The sequence below is a fragment of the Cololabis saira genome, chromosome 20 (genome assembly GCF_033807715.1).
Source record: "Cololabis saira isolate AMF1-May2022 chromosome 20, fColSai1.1, whole genome shotgun sequence".
In the NCBI taxonomy this organism is placed as follows: Eukaryota; Metazoa; Chordata; class Actinopteri; order Beloniformes; family Belonidae; genus Cololabis; species Cololabis saira.
Genome location: NC_084606.1, coordinates 21,133,404 through 21,150,048, shown reverse-complemented (window position 1 = coordinate 21,150,048; position 16,645 = coordinate 21,133,404). Strand labels below are relative to the sequence as shown.

Genomic DNA, 16,645 nt, shown 5'->3' with positions numbered 1-16,645 from the left:
GGGTCGGGAGGGGCGACCAGCAGGGCAGGCGTTCGCCGACATGAGGAACCCATGTGGTCCACTCCATCTCTTTAATTCTATGCACCTCAAGGATGACACAGATGTGTAGCTTCCTGGTGGCAGAAACGGGTTTTTCAAAATCCGCTATCGCTAATCCACAGTCGTGCACTTAGTGCATTGATACACCTTCCAGCAGATTTTAAAGAAAATAGCTGAAATAGACGATGTGAAGTTTAGTGCCACAGTGGAGATGCATTATTATGGACATGCTTCAAGTAAAGTCAGTAAAATGTTATTTATATAGCACCTTTCAAGATGAAAATCACTAAGTGCTTCACAATAAAAAAACAGTACAAAACATCAAATATAAAAACAAATAGAACTAAGGAGAAGCAAGTTGAAAGTTGTGTTTTGAAGTGAGTCTACAGATCTGAAGGGGAGAGGAAGGGGGCTCCAGAGGGACGAGCCGCTGCTGCCAAGGCCTCGCGACTGGTCACGTGACCTCAGGGACCCGCGGGGGCCGTAACGCTGCAAAGGGTCCCGTCGGAGTTTTCTACCGTCAAGTGCAGGAGCGTCTCTCAGGGCAGCGGCGTTAACTCAGGGAAGCAAAATCAGAGCTTCATTAACTGAACTCAGCCCATTCCTCGTGCTCACGTTTCCTCCCTCGGAGTCCAAACACTAAAAACAGCAGGACCCCAATCAGGGATCGTAAATGTGGTCTCATTTTCTGCGTGCAGGCGTCCCGCTCAAGTGTTTGGGGCTGCGCCGCCGCTCGGGCCCGAGCTGAGCCCCCGGCCGCGGGGGCCCCCCGGGCGAGCGAAAACCCACGGAGCAACACAACTTCGCGAGCGACTATTTTCTGAACCACCAACGCCGGGCCCAGCCCTCTGCCAGTTCACAAGTCACAGCGCGACGTTTACACAACCGAGCTGCTGCGGTTTCTGTCCCTCTCAAAATACCTTGGTACAAAGTCCGAATGTTTTCTTGGCACAGTCAGACTCAGACAGGCTGAGCATAATGACATTTTCAGAGATAGGCCCTGGCTCTTTATAATGCAATGCATTTGACAGATGTCTCAGTCTACAATTACAAAAATCAAGATACAGTGAGTGAGAGGCAGACGCAGCCTTGAGAGGTCCGACTGTAGTGGTTTTTAGGGCAAAGCTACTGGGGAATATCAGGTTTTACCAGTTATCTCTGCTATCTAAACATCTCCAAACACGAATACACATGCAGGGCAGGGAGTGCGTCTGGAGAGCATATGCTGTTACCAAACTAATTATAAGAAAATAAATTTGCAAACTGCCAGCGAGCTCTGACAGAATGCAGACGAGGGGTTCTGGACGGGAGCCCAAAGCAAAATAGATTTTCTGTCCTTCGTTTACAATTTTAATCCAAAAACCTTTAACTTAATAAGTAATAAGAGCCCTAATCAGGCTCCACGGAAGAAAATAAACATGCCCCCTCCAACAGGTTTGACTGAACTTAAGGCTGCGTTTTATCGTTGCACAATGTGTCGTTAGACCCTGTAACTGCTGAGCCGAGTATTTAGGTTTTGAGGCCGGGCATGTTCGGAGATGAAAATACCTTAATATAGCAGCACGGCACGTTTGTGTTTGATTTTAGTAATGTCTATTTCAGGTGTGTATCTGGCAGCCACATCAGAATCTCTGGAACAGATGGGTTGGGTTTTTTTTTCCCTTGTTGTTTTTCAGATATGCACTTTCTGGATCTCAAGGTTTCACAACCCGAAGCTGTTCAAGCAGATGAAGTCTCCGCTCGAGAGCCGCTTGGAAGCCGCCAGGTCGTCACTTTGTGCCACACATTCAGGGATAACAGTGAAATTTGAGACTTAAATCATGCTAGAAAATATGGCGTTCACATTTCCCAGAGACAGTCATTTCCACAAAGCTTAAGCAGACGTTTTCCATTATCTTTGCTGAATGTTTTTTTCCACAACAAAATAACCATAAAAAGACAGAATTCCTCCAATGGTATTTTTAAGGAAGGAGCAGCATTTTTGGTTTGATTTTTTTCCCCTTCCAACAGTTTCTGCTGCCAAGTAATCAAGTCTTGATCTCCAGCCAGATCGGCACAATTAAAAAGATGCCCCCCCCTCCAACACCCTATGAGCTGTGGTGAGGTGAGCTCACTGCTGACTGTTGGGCATCCATGCCGTTCGTACTTGGGCCATTGCATGAACCAAATTAATAGAAGAATCACCAAAGCTGTTGCAGCAGAGAAATCCGTGCTGCAGAAAAGGTCCTACACTTCCCATGATGCCAAATCTGCACGTCAGCCTCCGGGATACCATGACCCTAGTCTGCAATGCAAATATTCCTCACATCCAGTGATCTCAGGCGGAGGTTTGGACTGCCGCTGGAGCAGTGTGGAGTTTGTCCATCCAGAAGACCGTCTAAGAAGTTGTTTCTCAGGACGCAGATTCTTCACAAAGATGCGTCACGTCTTTAAAAATGTCTCCAACACCGACTTAGTTTTATTCATTCTGACCTCTTGCAGAGGACCACCATGCAAGGAGAAGATCTCCTCCACAGACAACTCTAGAGCCTCAGTACAGTTACATCTCTTTAAAATACATATTTCACCCATTTCAAAGGATTTAAAACAAGTAGAAAAGCTGCAAATAAAGTAAGTACTGTTTTCTTTGGCATTTGTCAGTGTTTCTAATACAGACGAGGTTTTATAACAGAAAAGCATCAAGCAGCATTTCTAAATGCAGTTCTAGACCCAGTTCATGATAAAGCTTCTGAATCATGTCCTATGTGTGGGAGTGACATATGAAAGTGCACACAGCTTCCCTTTTTTTAAGGTCATGTTCAAAAGTTTTGTCACAATAATCCTGCGCTCAGCTTCGGACTTTTTGCTGCTCTTTTTGTTCTGCGCCAGGAAAGAACTGGTTTCAGCCCGGCGACCTGTTATCCTCGCTGGGAATGAGGATTTTCTGGCGCCTGAACATGACGCAGCGATGAAAGATTATCTTTGGTTAAAAAAATAGGGGGCCGCGATGACGTTTAGCTCACCGTGATGAGCAGGCGCCCCCTAAGCGGAGGCCCTCAGTCCTCGAGGCTGTGACTCATCACGGCAGGTTTTGTCCCCATGTCACATCAACATAACGTTAATAAAACTAGAGACACAAAAACTTAAAAAAAGGGGGGGGGGCTAACATTTTCAGCATTTTCTTTCTAAAAAAAAACACCCAAAAAACACATTAAAAGCCAACCTGCATGAGTAAAACATGAAGACAGCTCCTTTAAACATGACAATCAATCACAAATTAGTTCTAAAACCACTTCTAACATTTGCCTTTGTCAAGAAGCGAAGCGTAAGAGCACAGAAAGGCCCTCTAAGTATGAGATTAACTCCACAACGTTGTCTAAATGAACTGAATCCGCCGTTCTAGTGGTGCTCTGACAATTATGAGCTTAAACTCATGTGGCAAGATGTGATCAGTTCCTGTGCCCGCGGCGGCACGTACGCTGAAATAACACCTCCTCAAAGAAGAATAAATCTGTCTCAAACAATCAGCCTGCCAAGTGTCAAACAGATGAAACAAAGAGGGATTTTCCTTCTGTAAATTATCCCAGATACTATAATTACCAAAGACTTAATATCTTATGATTTTCTTTTAATACCTGTAACTCACAAACCTGTTTTCCTCCCCCGCCTTCATTTCCACAAAGGTTCATTCTTTCCCCTCACAATGAAACAACAGTCCCTGTTCTTCCCAGGCGCTTTAAAGCCAGTAAATGCATGACTGCATCGTCGACGGGACGCACTGACCTGATATGAAGGATCCGGGTGGCATCTGACTGTAGTTGGCCCCCCCCATGTGTAGGGCGCTTGGGGGCGCCGGGGTGAAAGGGGCTCCGTAGTTCTGAGGGGTGGCGTATGGTCCTGGAGGGATGGGCTGTGTGAAGAGAAAGAAAGGCCTTTCTTCAGAGGAGGGATGGTGTTTTTTTTTGCTTTTTTTAATGGAAGACATAACAAAGAGGGAAAAAGAATGAACCACCTCTATGTTTTATAAGCTGATAATAAAAAAAGTAGCTGACTAAGCAGTTGTGGAGCGAAGAAGCGCAGGTGGGTGACAACATAAAGGCCCCAGTGTTTTCATTGGACGTCCTCCATCTATTATTTTTCCACTGGCAGCTAAGAGCAGGTTTCGTCTTGCAGGTTTGGAGTTCTGTTTGGATGTGCCTTAAATGTGTGTGTGTGTGTGTTTGTGTGTGAGCGCGTTGAAAAGCAGGCCCGCTGACCGGGGGGGTGTGCGTCTCGGTCCCCTTGCTGGCGAGTCGACTGAGGATGCTCCTCTCGGACATCTGCAGCCGCGCGGCGATGGGTGGGACTCTGGACAGCGTGGCCGGCAGCCGAGTCACGTCGGCCTTCATGTCACTCAGCAGCTCCTCCAACTGGTTCAGCACTGCAAAGGCAGCCCACACGGAGAGCACTCACTCGCTTGGTTTCCTTCTTTTAAATAGTCTGCATTTTAATCTGATTATTTCAGGCAAACATTTGTTTAGTCTTCCCAAAAACGCCCGTTCATTACAGTGAGTTTTTCTTATTTTCATGTTCTTTCAACACAGTTTGCTAAACTATCAGGCCTAAATATCATTTGCAGGTTCCCAACAATAACTAATCTGTTCAAGCTGCTTTATTTGAATAGATTTGCTGCATTTACTTTCCAAAAACACTGAGAAGCTGATATTTAAAAAGCAGCTTCTCGGTATTGCAAAAGAAGATCGCTGTTCCCACAGTTTTGTTTTTTCTTCTGACCTTTTTGTCATCACATCCCAACTTGAAATTAATCACCGACTGCTTGCAGTTGGGCAAAAAACAAGAAAAAACAAAAACCGGCTTCATGCAGATGTACAAGCTGAGAACAAGAACAGTAGTGTGCTGGGCATGTTATCCGTCTGACAGCGTGATATAAACATGGAAAGGCTTGCTGTGGAGCCAGCGAGGAAATGTTTGGAGCTATCACTTGACAATGTGAGAGCTTATCTGCTTGGCATCGCTGCAACAGGAAAAGATTGCACAACAGATGGGTTTATGTGTATTCCTTTCATGGATTGCCTGAGATTATCTGTCTGCTGATTTACTCTACTTTCTCAAACTTCGCATCCTTTCATTTTATTGGTCAGGCTTCTACGCTCCTATCTTTTTATGGACGCTGCCACCACAAAAGGATTCAAACGAGCTAATTCCATCCATCACTGCTGGCATTATCCTATCATTGCTGACCTTTATGCAGCACGGCGTTGGCGGGCTTGTTGCCTGCCAGCGACTCCTTGCTGAGGTGCTGGTGTGACTCCGCCAGGCACTCCACCTCTGCGAAGCGTGCGTTGAGCGCCATGGCCGGGTGGCTGGGGTCCTGGGTCATGTTCAGGTAGGCCGCCCGCCGTAGCTGCTCCTCTATCACCAGAGCCTGCTCCAACAGCTGCACGACGGGGATCGGGAGAGGGAAAGAGCGGTTCGTTAACGTGGGGGTCATGCGGTTTTCAATAGCGGAAAATTCAGAAGAAACACGAAAATAGAATACGACCACTGACACGACAGAGAATTGAGAAATTCCTAGACAGAGATATAAAGATAAATAAGCTGGGATGGTGAAATATTAAATACTGATAGGATTAGTAATTTAAAACTACTAGGGACTCCAAAATAACAGTGCAATAGCATTCCTCAGCCTCAAATGCCTGACCAAAGACACATCTGTCATTCACGTCCTGAAATGTGGTTTCCGGCAACCACTGAGTGATCAATACTCAACACCAGTGATTCATCTGGGGAAACTCAGCAGCAGAACGAAGCTTTAAGCTGAAAAGATCCCACAATCAGCATCTAAGTGTACATTGTTCAGAAAAGAGAGTTTTCAGATGAAAGGTCCCTCATGCATGTATTTCTGCACGACAGTCTTTAAAAGATTCAGCAAAATCGATGAATTGCTTCATCGGTTCTGAAGAATTCTGTTCCACTTCTGCAAACGACAGCTGAAACCGCCAAAGAATCAATACGTGCTCTGAATGCAGGCAATGAACACCAGTAAAAGGTGGGTGTCCAATTAAAAGTAAAGGAAATGCACTCCTTAAATAAAATCTCAGCATGAGCTACGACTAACGTTTGTTTCTCACGTCACACTTGTAGGAATCAAAAGGATCAAATCCACGAGAATCAGAATTCATAAGAAAAAATATTCTCATCCTGTGATACTTCTCTATAATTAGAGTTATAATAATAATAATACGAGCACTTTCTTGGAAGTGGAGATCTGACTGGTGATTCAGTTGTGTAGAAGTACATATTTATAGTAAAGGCGTTGCAAAAGAGGCTGCCCTGTTGCACAACCAACCACCACCCCAGCCGGCCAGGGGCAAACTGGTGAGAGATATAGGAATATTTAGCGCTGTCTTGTGGATCACTGATGTCAAATTTGCATAAAAGCTTCCAATAATTTAGCATAAGAGATAAGAAGACGTGCCAACAGTGGGAGATCCAGTAAATGAGGATGTGATGGGAAGGATCTGAAACATGTGAGCTGCTCAAAAACAGGATGACAGCTTTTCCTGAAACGCAGCGGTCAGCAGTACTCTGCAGCTCATATGTGGGTCCAGGGGCATCCGTCATCCGACCATCCAACGAGTCAGGTGGTTGGACCTCAAGACTTTTATTTTAGCAACCGAAACCCACATGTCCGCAGGACACGGATTTTTGAAGAACTGTAACGTACCCAGAGTGGTTTCAGTTGGTACGTCAAGAATAAAATTTTGTCAGTTCAAGACAAATTTGTTTTGACCACAATTTGGAAGCTTGAGTTTCTTTCGAGAAGTGGAAACACGTTATGGAGGAAAAAGAGCAAACTTCACTGAAAACCATGGGAATGCACATCTACCATTGCATCTGGAAGCGAATGTGTAACTCGTGTGTTTCTTACCTTAAAGCGGCGCGCCAGAAATTTATTCTTCATCTCCAGGAAGTTGCCTTTATTTGCCTGCGACTTGAAGGGCTCATTGACGATGGCAAACTGGGGGTCGTTCTGGATGTCCTGCCACCGAGCATAGCCGTGTCTGGCGCAGGAGTCAAGGCTCATGACTGACGTGTGAAGCAGCTCCTGTCTGGCCGCCGCCACAGCTCACAATCACAACTGCAGCGTCACAATCAATCCCAACAGCCTGTTGCTCAGCTTTAAGAACCTTTTAAACCACACTGGAATACATTTCAACGTTCATTCACCTCATCGCTCCTCTAAGAGTTTGGCACCACTTTTCTGTTCATAAAGTTGGTTTAACATAAAGATGGAAAGAATGTGGAAACAGCCAACGCAGCTCTACGTCAAGTTTAAACATCCATCTTTCAAAGCAGCTTCAAAGCTCTCAAACTAAATAAATCAATTTTATTTGTTCAATATTTAAATAAGCAGTTATTAAGTCAGTCTTAAACCCAAATCCTCGTGCTTCGGATCAACGCTTCTCTGAGGGGGCTACGGTGTGTTATTAACTCTAAGTTATTAAGTGTACCTGCATATTTCCAGGTCCACGATCTGCATCTCTAGCCTCACTTGAGAAGCTTTGCATGTTTTAAAGTTTACACGATCTGCATTTATCACAATTATGCAAAGGTTTTGCGCTGGTATTATGTGCTTCTCCAACTGGTGTCAAATGTCTAAAAATAAACTGGAAATGATGTGTTAGGACTTCTCTGATTTATGGGAAATACCAGCTTGTGCAATGAATCTTGTTCAATAGGAAATGATTAAACACAACAGGAAGATCTGCAACAATTACAAAAGAATTACAAAAGGATGCGCTTACTGTATGGCCATTGTGGGAAATAATACCACTTGCATGTCACACAAAGGTTATCTGTGTAGCGGGGCACATGACATGCCTTGAGCACAGAGGGACAGCGGACTTCTGCTCCCCATGTGTCATTTATATATCTACGTCTGTGCAGACAGTTTATTTTGGGCCTCGGCTGAGAGTTAAATCTATTTCGAAAGCATCCATCATCTATACCTGCCGCCTCCTGTTCAGGGTTACGGGGATCTGCTGGAGACTATTCAGATTTGGAAACAGTAATTAGGCCACGATGTATGTTTTGGGACTGTGGGAGGGAACTGGAGTATCTTCAGGAAACCCAAGCAAGCATGGCGGGAACATGCACGCTCCTCTTAGAAAGGCCCCAGCTGAGGATTTGAACCAGGAGCCTTAAAGCTGCGAGTCAGCAATGGCAACCACCAACCCGCCACGCTGCCCCTGTTTCATATAATTATAACCTCCCTCCCAATTACCATGATAAAAACAACTGCTCTGGCATTTTTGGCAAAACAATTTGGTTCTTGATAGGATTATAATAAATTACACTCTCAACTGTCCTTCCAGTTTAAAGTCGTTAGTCGAGATCACGCGTGTCAAATCCGGCCCGCCGAACTACTTCTGCGGCCCTCGAGAGATTAAAAGCCATCATCGTCTGATCAAAGCAGCTGCTCTCCATCATGCAGCGACCTTAAATCCCTTTGAGGTCACTCATGATCTTGATGTGGCCCCCAAATGAAGATGAGTTTCGATTATAAAGTGTTATAAAGTGTTGGATGATATAAAACATTGAAAACCATTCTGATTAAAAAGCTCAGCCTGCAAGCTCTTTGTCCAAATTTGAAAGTCTGGTATTCCTTTAAACTGAGAGGTTTTTATTTTCCTTCAAAGTTTCACCGTGTACTACATCAATGCATTTACTTTAGCGATAAGTGGGCCCGGTGTTAACTCGGAGAATAATGGAAAGGGCTAACATGCACAGCGCGTGGTCTTAATAACCATAACAGAGAGAATAACATGAACCAAATGACCTGCTGCATCAGCCGCCGCAGACAGTTTTCTGAGCACAGAGCACTCGCTGGCTTGTTGACTTATGAAGCCCGGTTTTCTGCTCGCCGACAGAAAAACAAACAGAGCGGGGTCACGAGGCGGGCAACCGCTGTCAAGGATACATCACGATTCCTGCCAGCAGCCAGAAGTCGTGCCGGCGGTGCCAGATCTCGTTCATCTTCCCCGAGGAGATGGCAGCCCGCTCCTCGTTCTGCCAAAGCGTGTGCAGCTCTGCCGGATGAAGCGAGAACAAGGTGAAAACGAGCCCCGCGCTCACACTCCCCGCAACCTGCCTGCGAGCGCTGTCCAACAAAACACCCACAGCTTTCCCGGGTTCGTGATCCAGTTTAAGATAAATTTGGTCCGCAGCTGCTTTTTGCTCTCAAAAAGCACGAGGCGTGTTTTATGTGTTCCTTTAAGCTTTTATGATGTTTAGACTTCCTCTTTGGTCAGCCTATTAAGTTATTTCCAGACCTACACCTTTCTCTCCGCTTTATTCACGGATTATTCTAAACAGAGAGCTTCAGTCTTCAGCTTTAATGGGAAAAGTGTGTTTGAATCAGATTGCAGTCGAGAGTCTTCTCTTGAAGTTAAACATGAAATAAAATCACAATTCTTCCGTTCAGATTTTCTGTCAGTGACCTTTTTGCTGTCCTGTTAAACATTCGGGGAAATGAGGAAAAGTCTGCTAAACAAAAAGTTTCCGACCACAAGGTTCCCTTATATTCGTAATCATCACTTGTTATTTCTTGTGAAATTTCATCAAACCAAAGACAAATGTGACCTAACAGAAAACATGCTTCACTTTTTTGTGTGGAAATGATCTGGAACCACACATCTAGACGGACCGACGCTGGGGTCGTCGTGTTCCTCACACTCAGTACTGGAGTTGAGGGGGGATGAGGGCGGATGGCATCCCCCCCTGAAATAAAAACGGTCCAAATCATCCCCCCTGTAAAACTGCCATCCCCCCTTTCCATCCCTTATGTCATTTCATCAATGAATGTGGTTTTACTGCTATTTCAACATTTAGAAACATCACCAGAAAAATAACACCAGAAAAATGTGACAATTTTCACCTGTTTCAAGTAAATTTTCACTTGAAATAAGTAGGAAAATCTGCCAGTGGGACAAGATTTATCTTCTCATTACTAGCAAAAAAATCTTATTTTAAGTGAAAATCTACTTGAAACAGGTGAAAATTGTTGTTTTATCCAGTGATGAGTCTTGTTTTAAGTGTAATGAGATTTTTTTTACTAAAATGAGACATTTTAACTAGAAATAAGACAAATATTCTTGTTAAGATTTTGAGTTTTTGAAGTGATCCATATTACTTATCCTGTGAAGGACAGACATATTGATAAGTTCAGAAAACTGTTTTTTATTGTTGTTTTTATGTATTTGATGTAAGCCCAGTGGATATTTAACTGCTGCTATGTCATTCCTGCAGTATTTCTACAGGTGTTTTGGTCAGTGCTATTATTTGTAATATATTATATTATTTGTAATCAGCACAAATTATCTGTCCCCATATGATAAAATCCACCATCCCCCCTGATTTTCTTTTACAACTCGAGTACTGCTCACACTGATGCGTCATTTTTATCATTCTGACGCGGAGGACGTCTCCTTAATTCCTGAGCGCCAACCTGAACTCTGATTAGTTCAAAAAGTTAATTTCAGTCCATGTTTGGGCGTTATGTTTAGGAAATAAGCATTGTTTTAGAAGAAATGCGGCCAAAGCAGATCAGAAACTAAGGGCGGAGGTATCTAATGGTTACCTGTGAAGCCTCCGTCTGCAATGTTGAACATGAAGCGTGGCCGCTCGCTCGCAGGCTTCCCGTTACCCTTCGGCGTTTCCTCCTTAGCAGGCTTGACTTCTCTCCCAGCATCCTTTTCACCCTTAACCTCTTCTGTCAACAAGAATGACAAACAGGGCATGAATCAGCTTTGTTAGACATATACTGCCACAGGAGCACGGGTACGATGATGTGCACCTTTTTTCATGTCGGCCACTTCTGTCTTATCTTTGGCATAAGTGGCGTCCGTTGCCGCGTTTGTCTCGTAATGCTTGTCTTTGTCCTTTTCTTCACCGATCTTCTCTTCCTCTGCGAACACAAACAAATATACGTCCCATTGAGGCTGTTTTACACATTTGCGGATTCACTCTTTTCTTGTGGTTTTTACCTGGTTTCTCCTTTTTGACGTCGGCTTCTTGTTTGGTTTGTGTCGCCTCGTCTTTACTCTCCTCTGACTCTCTCTCCTCCTCTGCTGCGGAAGCCGAGGCGTCGCTCGTTTCTCTCCTCTCATCCTCTTTCACGCCGCTCTCTTCTTTGCCGTCAGGTTTTGGACCGGGAGATGCAGCTTGTGTCGTTTCTTTAGACGAGGAGGACAGCTAGGGGAACGCAGAACGACGGGCTTGAACAGGTCTCACAATAAAACCTTCAGCTTTTGACTGACAGCCTCTTCAGTTCACGTGGTTTATAACATTTCCCAGCTATTTGTACGTCCCACACTTGTATCTTTGCATATTCTGGCCTGTGAACAATGGAAAGCTGTTAGTGAATGTATTCTGGTATTTGGATGGGATTCTTTCGCCCAAGGAGCCACTACTTCAGGGTTATTTTTACACTTCAGGACAATAACAGTGAAACTACGGTGAAAGCTTCCCACGCAATTATGATGTCATATTTGATTTCCAGTGAAAGTGTGAAAGTGAACAGCAGCCAACGTCTGCCTGACAGGAAGATGAATAACTCTTGGCATTGGATTTGATTTTTTTTTCTTCTTCGATGATCTACAGGGTGTGCTATTCATCACAAAATAAATGTAAAACCCCGACTCACAAGACAGCTTAAAGTTTTTGAACCAAAGAAAATTGAACCAATATTTCAGCTGTTGGTCCCGATGTCCCACCTTGTCAGCGTCTTCAGTCTTGTTCCCATCCACCTCTTTCCCTTCGTCCTTCTCCTTCTGTTTCTCAAGGGAGGCCTCAGCATCCGCCTTCTCCTCCTCCTTCCCTCCCTCCTTCCCATTCTTTTCCGACTTCTCTAACGGAGCAGGGGTCGCTGCGTGTGTTCATACAAATAGACACAAATCCTCATTATAGAGGTTCGAACCCGACACCGGCTCTGCCGGTATGCTACGGTATATTGTGGGCGCCCCCTGCTGGACGTGCAGGGTGGTGTTTGCAGGTCACCTGGCTCGGAGGTGCATGGCGTGTTGTTATAGCTGGCTTCGGGGGTGGGCGTGGCGGTCTTCACGGCGGGAGACGAGGCCCTGGAGAAGGATTTGTCCACGCTGATCTCAGGTTTGAGCTCTGGGAGACTCCATCGCCCGTTGATGTGCTCGAACTCCTGGACCTGAGCACAGAACAGGAAACACAGGCATCCTGAGCCCAGGTATCCCTCTCCATGCCTGCTAGCAAACCTCCAGACGATGAAGTATACACACCGAATACAAGGAGAGCATACTTGTTTAACTAACTACTGCCAAAAAGATAAACTGGAAGTCCAAAAACTTACCTTGTTTACGTTCTGTTCCTTTAGTGTTTGTTTTTATTGTTTATTCTCATTATCAATGTAATTAATCTCGTTATTATTGCAGTTCTGTATATTTATGACTAAAATGAACTTGCCAGAGTGCCTTTCCCTTTTTTCTGACTTTTCTTAATTTACACAATAACTCCATTGTTAATATCGTCACTTTCCTCCAAAAAAAAAAAAGAAAGAAAGAAAGGAGAAAAAACTAAACCTTGGCAATGCTCTCCCTTACTGAATAGCAGCTCTTTTGAACACACCACCCACACGTCCTGTGAGCCTGGCAGAGGATCAAACCTTCCCTGTGGCACAGTTAGCAGAACTGAACGTCTGCAGGTCTAAACAGGCTGGGCCCAAAACCGAGGAGGAACATGTTTGGATACACAAATAAAAGAAAGTGACTGAGTGAGAGTAGCGGCTCTGCAGATGAACCGCTCTGACACTTTACCGGAGAGAGGATGACCTCAGAAGAACTGCAGATGCCCTTTAATATGAAATACTCTAATAAGTTTACTAACCTTACCATTTTACTTATCTTCTGTTTTACTTATGTAAACAGCAGGTTTCCGTATAAATGTGTGAACCAATAGGTGAGTGGAGACTGCTAAATTAAAGGAACATTTGGGAGTAAATACGACTCTAGTTCAGTTGTTGCAGCTTTGCAGAACTTCAACATGCTAAGTCCATGACACCCCATAACGAACACATTAGCTGCTGAGTATCAAAACCAGTACTCGAGTTGTAAAAGAAAATCAGGGGGGATGGTGGATTATATCATATGGGGACAGGTAATTTGTGCTGATTACAAATAATATAATATATTACAAATAATAGCACTGACCAAAACACCTGCAGAAATACTGTGGAATGACATAGCAGCAGTTAAATGCAGCCTTCTGTAAGCTTTAAATATCCACTGGGCTTACATCAAATACATCAAAACACAACAATAAAAAAAACCTTTTCTGAACTTATCAATATGACTCTGTCCTTCACAGGATAAGTAATATGGATCACTGCAAAAACTCAAAATCTTAACAAGAATATTTATCTTATTTCTAGTTAAAATGTCTCATTTTAGTAAAAAAAATCTCATTACACTTAAAACAAGACTCATCACTGGAAAAAACAACAATTTTCACCTGTTTCAAGTAGATTTTCACTTAAAATAAGATTTTTTTGCTTGTAATGAGAAGATAAATCTTGTCCCACTGGCAGATTTTCCTACTTATTTCAAGTGAAAATTTACTTGAAACAGGGGAGAATTGTCACATTTTTCTGGGTTTATTTTTCTGGTGATGTTTCTAAATGTTGAAATAGCAGTAAAACCACATTAATTGATGAAATGACATAAGGGATGGAAAGGGGGGATGGCAGTTTTACAGGGGGGATGATTTGGACCATTTTTATTTCAGGGGGGGGTGCCATCCCCCCTCATCCCCCCTCAACTCCAGTACTGATCAAAACACGTTTGCAGTTTCCTTGTTTCACCCAAAACTGACACTTGTTATGACTTCAAGGAGGCGGGGACAACAGATGTGCTCTGACCTTCTTCTTGACCAGAGACATGACTCCGATACGGGTGAGGACCGGCTGGCGACACAAGCCCTCCCTCGGGACTCCGTCGGCGAACGTCTCGGCCCCGTCTGCGACCGGCTCGCACAAGTGGCGCATAAAAAGAGACACATAAGCTCTAGGGGGAGAAGAAGAGGCAGGAGGTGGTTGAGTGGAAGGGGACCAGATGAAGACGACACGCTTGATGCACAGCGGCTTTTCACTTCACTCACTTGAACTCCTTCTCGCTTTTGCCCTTGAGGTCTCTGACGAGCCACTGGGAGGAGAAGGCGTCCTGGGACGGCATCCCCCATCGCATCACTGCGTTCAGGAAAGCCTTGCGTTGGCGCGTGTTAAAGCCCAGAACCTATCAAAGGAAATGACAGCATGTCATAGATCCTCCTGAGAGAAACTGGCTCTGAAGAGTCAAAACAGATCCACAGATCTCCTTCTCATTAATATAACTGCAGATTACTGTATATTACATGTAAATGAAACATTTGTTTATCTTTCTTCAAACATCTGTTTATTTCTGTTTCCCAAACCTCTGATTAACTTCTTTAAACGCTGTCTGATAAAGTTAAGTAAACTGAATTCTCCCATCAGCCATTATCAGGATGATGGACGAGCTCGGAGGTTGTCGGAGATGTAACGGCATTGCTGCCGGCTCCAATTTAAGAAAACGCATTCGTCTTTGTTATTCTTAGAAAGAATGTTCAAGAATTCCAGTTTTGACTTTAAATTAAAAAGCATCAGACTCAATAATTTCACTCTAAATAAGCTTCAAAGTGAAATCAGGACCAGCTCCCAGAGATGTACGGACCTCAAGGTTGCCTCCCACTCTAGCCAGGAGAGGAGGCAGAGGTTTATCCTTGTCGTTCCTCAGCTGGCGGCGCGACTGCCTTCGACCTGCACATAAAAGTCAGAGTGCAATTTGAGCTGTCAGAAAAGGAAGATAATCTCGCTAACAGATAAAGTTTACTCTGAATTTACTGCAGGTAGACTTCAGCGGCATAGAATTGGAAAAAACTTAAAAGTCTTTTCTTGAAAATGTCTTTTGTAGGAGGTTTGCATTTTTTGGCAGTCTGACGTGTGTGGTGCTGCCAGGAAATTGTAAGTAAATCAATGTCAAACAGTAATTCAGAACAGACCTGAGAATGTGTCGTACAACATTTCACTGCTCCTGAGCTCTGCGTGAGCTGACACATCTTTCTATATTGCTTTTTCTTTCTGTCTGATCTCTTCTTACCCTCTGGCCGATCGTCAAAGTCTTCATCCTCTTCCTCGGAGCCCACAGAGTACTCGGACTGGTTATCTGAAATGTCAGCATGCCACTCTGAAACAGCACACGGTGGTCGGTCAATAGGCCAGGCCCATTCACTTCCACTGTGCAAACCACAACCCTAGCAGAAGGCTTTTAATATGAATGAATAATTAAAACGTCTCAATAAAATGATACTTTTCCATTCCGCTCCTCGTGCTCGGGTGACCTCCGGAGCTGCCCGGCCTTCCTCACCTTGGTCTTCTTGTGCAGCGTCGTTGTAGTTGACGGGCTTGCGGTTCCTCTTGCCTTTGCCCAGTTTGCTGGCCAGGTCCTCCTGCTGCTGCTCGTAGTGATGCCGCAGCAGCTTCTCCCAGTAATCCGGGTCCACGTTCTCCTCCTGCTTGATGATCTCCCGCTCAATCTCCTCGATCTGCAGCGGACACAAGCGGCAAAGGACAGAGGTTAGGGGACTGAGCGGTAAAGACGCTGTAATGTGAAGGTTTCTTCACTTTCACAACTGGACATCTGTGATACAGAGATCAATGAAGGCATTGATGGGTAGTGGAGTAATGAGAACATCTGATGAATGAACGAGTGCTGCTGAGTTTAAATAAAACAGAACAGAAACAGATAGTCAATCAAATTATTGGATTTTAACTGTAAAGCACTTTGGTGAACAGTGGTAGTTTTAAAAGTGTGATACAAAGATTGATTGATTGATTTAATCAAATCTCTTATTTAAAATTTGATATATTAGTATATTTCATCTTTTTTCTTTATTATAATTTAAGGGGGTAAAATTTAAGGGAGAAAAATGAAATTGACACCTGAAAAGTCTAACTATTTTATTTTAAAGTCAATTGTTTGTTGCCCCCCTTGTTTACAATCAATTCAGTTTACTTTTAGTTCGTTTTACGAGTGCATCGGTACTTTTAGATTGAAAAATGTGGTAGTTTTAGTCTCAGTTTTAGTTTTTAAGGGACTGACTTGGAGATATTGATGAAAAATCTGAGATGAAAGAATCTTATCAATGGTGCTATACAGTACAAAAGCCCTTTATTCTCTATTTTAAGTCATTACAATTAGAAAACAAAAACAAATGATGCCACATACACAAAAAAAGGCACAAAAATTAAAACAAAGTTACGTTATTTTGCAATTTTATTCCATTTCAGTTCTTTTTTCATTGATTGATTTTAGTTTTAGTCTTAGTTTTCAGTGACTATAATAAAATCCAGGAGCTCAACACTTCCTGGTTCTCTTTTTTTCATGTGCCAAATATTTTCAACGGCTGACAGATCTGGACTGCAGTTTGTATTTGTCTACGAAGTCGTGTCTTGTAGTAATAAACGCAGGATGAGGTCTGGCCGTGTCTTGCTCAAATCAGCAAGGGCTCCCCAGAAAACTAG

General features: G+C 43.8%; 1 protein-coding gene across 4 annotated transcripts in view; it reads right to left on the bottom strand.

The window, feature by feature from the left end:
- The window catches only part of chd3 (chromodomain helicase DNA binding protein 3), a 49,591-nt gene that overhangs the window by 12,444 nt on the left and 20,502 nt on the right, over positions 1 to 16,645 (bottom strand). For 2 of the 4 annotated variants that reach the window (XM_061710572.1, XM_061710569.1), the window contains exons 25-39: positions 15,489 to 15,666; positions 15,222 to 15,308; positions 14,796 to 14,881; positions 14,206 to 14,339; positions 13,967 to 14,111; positions 12,079 to 12,241; positions 11,796 to 11,947; positions 11,067 to 11,274; positions 10,877 to 10,987; positions 10,661 to 10,792; positions 9,002 to 9,110; positions 6,950 to 7,082; positions 5,260 to 5,455; positions 4,275 to 4,438; positions 3,802 to 3,928 (exon numbers count right to left, since the gene is read on the bottom strand). In XM_061710572.1, the coding sequence (XP_061566556.1) occupies positions 3,802 to 3,928; positions 4,275 to 4,438; positions 5,260 to 5,455; positions 6,950 to 7,082; positions 9,002 to 9,110; positions 10,661 to 10,792; positions 10,877 to 10,987; positions 11,067 to 11,274; positions 11,796 to 11,947; positions 12,079 to 12,241; positions 13,967 to 14,111; positions 14,206 to 14,339; positions 14,796 to 14,881; positions 15,222 to 15,308; positions 15,489 to 15,666 (2,125 nt within the window). The remainder of the gene's footprint in view (positions 1 to 3,801; positions 3,929 to 4,274; positions 4,439 to 5,259; positions 5,456 to 6,949; positions 7,083 to 9,001; positions 9,111 to 10,660; positions 10,793 to 10,876; positions 10,988 to 11,066; positions 11,275 to 11,795; positions 11,948 to 12,078; positions 12,242 to 13,966; positions 14,112 to 14,205; positions 14,340 to 14,795; positions 14,882 to 15,221; positions 15,309 to 15,488; positions 15,667 to 16,645) is intronic. The other 2 variants (XM_061710570.1, XM_061710571.1) reach the window with 2 other exon arrangements.